Source organism: Pyrus communis, chromosome 3 (assembly GCF_963583255.1).
Source record: "Pyrus communis chromosome 3, drPyrComm1.1, whole genome shotgun sequence".
NCBI lineage: Eukaryota > Viridiplantae > Streptophyta > Magnoliopsida > Rosales > Rosaceae > Pyrus > Pyrus communis.
Genome location: NC_084805.1, coordinates 23,607,338 through 23,612,601, shown reverse-complemented (window position 1 = coordinate 23,612,601; position 5,264 = coordinate 23,607,338). Strand labels below are relative to the sequence as shown.

Below are 5,264 nucleotides of genomic sequence, written 5' to 3'. Positions count from 1 at the left end.
AAATATATTAAGAAGATCCCATAAAACGTTTGTCAAAAACTATATAAAAGATAATAATACCACATATCCATCTCCTATATATATTTGTTAATGAAATATGAAGTTGTGACGCATTCGTATCGTACAACCATTTGTATTAAAAAATAAAGAACAATAAAAAATGGGAATTATTATTGGCTCCAAAATTCTCATCTTACACTCCAAACTTTCTATATTTATCTCTACTAATTAATAAAACACTTATTGTCAACCAAAAGCTTATGAAATCACCAGTTTAACCTTCTAATTAAAACAGAACATGAATAAGAAATATGGGGCAGAAATGTAATTTCACACAACCAAATTTTACTTCAAAGCCTCACATACATGTAATTCTAATATATATCTAATTAAAAATAATATATTTGTTAATGAAATATGAAGTTGTGACGCATTCATATCGTACTACCGTTTGTATTAAAAAATAAAGAACAATAAAAAATGAGAATTATTATTGGTACTCTAAAATTCTTATCCTATACTCCATACTTTCTATATTTAGAAATAAAAAATACACTTGTAAAAAATGTAGAATGGAAATTTTAAAATCCCAATAACACCCCTCTAAAAAATAACTGATTTTTGGATGTCGGATAACCGTCAAAACAACGTTAGGGGGCGGATACAAATAATCAATTATCCTCGTCACACCCGAGTTCTTGAAGAGAAACCTGCGTAGAAGAGTATTTGTACGTTAACGTACAGGACTCCAACTGCTGTGGTCCTTGAGAGAGAGAGGGAGAGAGAGGGGCTGTGAAGCTCCCTGCTTTCTGTGTGAGAACCAATTCAGCAAAAACCCAAAGAATTTGCAGTTGAGAGAGAGAGACTGAGAGAGGCAGAGATGGAGGAAGAGAAGCGGCAGAGTATTAAGGAGGAGGAGGAGGAGCGTCCAGTGAGAGTATATGCAGACGGTATTTATGATCTCTTTCACTACGGCCATGCCCGTTCTCTCGAGCAAGCCAAGAAGCTGTAACTCTCTCTCTCTCTCTTTCCCTCTAGAATTGAAGTGGGTTTTTATTGCTTCAGTCAAATTACATGCTTTTTCTTGAATATCAAGTAATTTCCCTGTCAAGACTTGAAATTGTTTCTGGGTTTAATTGGATGCTTACTTTCTTGAAGATTGGTCAAGTAACATTTTTGAATTAGTTCTCTCTTTGCTTCTTTCTGCCTCTGAATTCGAATTCGATGCCAAAAAGTTTCTCTCTATGTTCTTTGTTACTGATTTTACTAGTAAATTTCTAAATTTGATAAGTTGAATGAGTTTGATTTGGTTTTGGATTGTTTCATTTATGTCTAAACTCTAGGTTCCCCAATACGTATCTGCTTGTTGGCTGCTGTGGTGATGAAATTACGCACAACTATAAGGGAAAAACTGTTATGACTGAGAAGGAGCGCTATGAATCACTCCGCCATTGCAGGTTGGCTTATTCATTTGCCTTAAGTGTTCTTGTGATTTTCCTAATCTATGTTAGGTTACAACTTATCGTAGCAAGGAGTCGGATGAAAGTATTTGTTAATCTTATGCTTATTGCTATTAACCTTGTTTTATTAGTCAAAAGATTGCTTTTATCTAACGAAAAATGTTAATTTTGGTAGAACCTAGCTTTCCCTTTTTAGGGAGGGGGTCCACGGGATAGCCAAATTGTTGAACACCATATTTTTGCATCGTCACTCTCAGTTAGCTACCTGATATTACTGAATTGTTGTTCCTAAAGCATTGTGTTGTAATATATTTGCTACAGATGGGTGGACGAAGTTATCCCTGATGCACCATGGGTGCTCTCGCAAGAGTTTCTCGACAAGCATAAGATTGACTTTGTGGCACATGACTCTCTTCCGTAAAGTTAACCAACCCCTAATTAATTACGATTTGCAAATTTCTGCATCATCAATCTGATGCTTCTTCTTTTTCCTAAATTTGTAATTGTAGCTATGCTGATGCAAGTGGCTCTGGAAAGGATGTCTATGAATTTGTAAGTTCTATTGATAACTAAACCTATATGTTTATTTCCTATTAAGAACATTGTTAGGCCTTCTCTTTTTCCATTTTTGTATCTGTCAAGAGCTTTTTGTTCTTTGCAGACGGTCGTCCCATAACCGGTTATTGTCTAGTAGACTAATTCTGGGTGGCAATAGGAATGAATTCTTCCCGTCTTATATGCCATGTTTGCTTTCATCTTGCCGTGTTTCAGCTAATTGTTTATCAGTCATTCACTAGTGTGAATGCTTACAGTGTATTAACTTTATTTTAGCAGTTTTACTCTGTAGATACATTTCTCCATCACTCTTGACTATCATTTTTATATGTTTACGTAAACCGCCTCACAGGTTAAGTCTGTTGGGAAGTTTAAAGAAACAAAGCGAACTGATGGGATCTCTACATCGGATCTCATAATGAGGATAGTTAAAGATTACAACCAGTATGTGATGCGTAATTTGGACCGTGGGTACTCAAGAAAAGATCTAGGTGTCAGCTATGTGAGGGTTAGTTCTTGTTTATATGAATGTGTCATGTTCAAGTGATCACTTTCTTTTGTTCTAGCGCGAAAAGTGATCTTCGTCATCCTCATTTCTTACTGTTAGGAAAAGCGACTGAGAGTGAACATGGGACTGAAAAGATTGCGTGAGAGGGTGAAGGTGCACCAAGAAAAAGTAGGAGAGAAGGTATGATACCATGATGCTTAATAATGTTTGGTTCCTTTTTATACGCATCACTGACTAGGAGTATCTGAGATTTTAATCCAGTAGGCTCCAATACCATATATGTAACAGCATGCTTCAAACGCCTATACTATTGCATCGCTGTCAGTTTGGAATTTCCTTTCATAACTGAATCATTGATTTATATACTTCCCAGTGGAGCTATGCATAAAATACTAAATAGATTTGGTTGCATATTGGAAAACAATGCATGAGATCAACCATTTGTTAGACTGATGATAGTCCAAAAAGAATCGGATGTGTATTGCCTTTTCGGTCTACCCTCTCCAAGGGTACCCTTCCTGTACTTTTACTTCTTCCACGGTCTAACTGTGTTTGCAATTTTGCTGCATATTTTTGCAATTGGAGCATATGTTTATTTTTTTAATGGACAATTGGACCTTGACATCTCTAATCTTTTATTTTCTTCTGGCATCATTTTTTTTTTTTTTGCAAATTTGTTGACTAATTCCTTAATTTTGAGTGTCGATGCAAAATAGTTCTCACATCTTATGGATTCCTTGAGAATAAGGTCATGTTTTGCACTCAGCAAGAGCGTACCTTGTATTTTTGAAAACGTTTAGGCTTAGAAAAACCAATGAGACTCACAAATTTTGTTGCGGACTTTAGTTCCTGGATAATATTGACAATCTTGTTGGTTTTGCTGGGCCCCTTATTTCCATGCACTAGTAAGAGCACCAGTAAGTGTGTTTTTGCTTAGAGATGTCTGGTCATAAGTTGATTGTATTTTACCCTCTTGTGAATGCGCAGATACAAATAGTAACACAGACTGCCACCATGCGTCGTAATGAATGGGTGGAGAACGCTGACCGGCTGGTTGCTGGATTTCTGGAGAGGTTTGAAGAAGGTTTCCATAAAATGGTGGGCTCTCTCTCTCTCCCTCTCCTTCGCTCTCAGTTTTGTTATACCACTTGCGTTTGCATGCATGACAGCTGATTTGAATATAATCAGGGAAGATTTTTATTTCATTTTTTTGACCTGAACTTGTCATGGTCCTGTATCAGGGAACAGCCATAAGGGACCGAATTCAAAAGCGAATAAGGACACAGCAGTTCAGAGGGCTTTTATATGAAGAAGATGATGAATTCTATGATGACTCTGAAGAAGAAAACGATGATGAAGATGAGAACTGAATTTGCTTCTGTTGCTGTCAATTGCTTAGGAGCTGGAATACTTATCCGTTGTATTATTGTTAGTGGTCTGTCATTTCGTTTCGATAGTTGCTTGTTTGGTGTAGTTGACACAAAATCTTTATGAAGATCACAAATTTGTGCAAAATCGTTCGAGTTTCCACGAATGAATGGCTTTTTCCTTGTCGGTTTCGTGTTTCGGAATCTCGCACATCAGATGAGGGTGATCCCACCAATCAGTACATATTGGAGGATTTTTACAATATCCATCTAGCAAAAACCAAATTGTCACGCTTCGATCCCGACATACGTCCATGATCAACACATGACGTCATCAAATACTCGTATATCTAACATACCCCGCCTTCAGGATATGAATAAATCACCACTCAAGGCCCAAATTGCATAGTAATTTCCAAATATTTTATGGTTGCATCTAACCTCCTCATTAGACTGCCTACGTACCCTCAACAAAGATCAAGCCCTTCGTAGTTCACCAATTCACTATACTTGAATATTCATCACATAAGTCGTTATGTCCCAACAAAATATCACAATGTATATCATGCAATCCTTCAAAGAACAAACGACGAAGCACAATCATATTCTCTCGCTATATTTAGCAACAAGTCTAGTCATAACAATAACAATGATATTGTGAACACGAAAAATTCCTGAAAACAAGAGACAAGAATACCGTGTACAAAATATATTTTTTGTTTGTATTGATTTTGGGGTTACAATCTCTTTGTAATTTGATCCTCTGATTCTATCTTCGTAGGGTGTAGGTTTGTGGATGAGCTGTTGATCCAAAGGGCCGTCGGGGCTTGATCTAGGGATGAACAGTTGATGAACGGATCTTCAAGGGCTTTTGGGCTTGATCTTGAAGGTTGATGGATGAGCGGATCTTCAAGGGCTTTTGGACCTAATCTTGAAGACTGATTGGATATGTGGATTTGTTGAGGTTGTTGATCCAAAGGGCCGTTGGGGCTTGATCTTAGGATGAATGTATGATGAACGATGAACACTTTCCTCAAGGGCCGTCGGGGCTTGATCTTGAGTTGGTGGAAGTTCTTCAAGGGCCGTTGGGGCTTGATCTTGAAGGAGGATTTGACGAAGAACGAAGAGAGCTTTCTTGATCCTTCGGGATTTGCTTGAGAGCTTTAGAGTTTCAAGGCTTCTTCCTTTCTTTTTTTCTTCCTTCCTTCCTTTCTTTCTTCCTTTCTTTTTCTTCCTTTCCTTCCTCCCTTCTTTTCTCCTTTTCTTTCTTTTCTTCCTTCCTTTCTCCCCCGAAATGAATGCCTTGGCCTCCTATTTATAGAATTCCAAAACTTGATTTTTGGATTTAAATAATCAGATGAAATAAATCATTTC

At 37.2% G+C, this 5,264-nt stretch overlaps 1 protein-coding gene across 2 annotated transcripts; it reads left to right on the top strand.

Annotated features, from left to right (window-relative positions):
• Positions 1 to 664: 664 nt before the first annotated feature.
• Positions 665 to 4,124, top strand: LOC137729795 (choline-phosphate cytidylyltransferase 1-like). 2 transcript variants are annotated; one of them, XM_068468817.1, is made up of 8 exons: positions 665 to 1,008; positions 1,344 to 1,457; positions 1,782 to 1,877; positions 1,970 to 2,012; positions 2,368 to 2,523; positions 2,623 to 2,703; positions 3,511 to 3,621; positions 3,765 to 4,083. In XM_068468817.1, the coding sequence occupies exons 1-8, from the start codon at positions 881 to 883 to the stop codon at positions 3,891 to 3,893; spliced, it is 858 nt and encodes a 285-aa protein (XP_068324918.1). In that variant the 5' UTR covers positions 665 to 880; the 3' UTR covers positions 3,894 to 4,083. The 2 variants fall into 2 exon arrangements, with proteins under 2 accessions (XP_068324918.1, XP_068324919.1); XM_068468818.1 differs by lacking the exon at positions 1,344 to 1,457 and having other exon boundaries at positions 3,765 to 4,124.
• Positions 4,125 to 5,264: the final 1,140 nt, after the last annotated feature.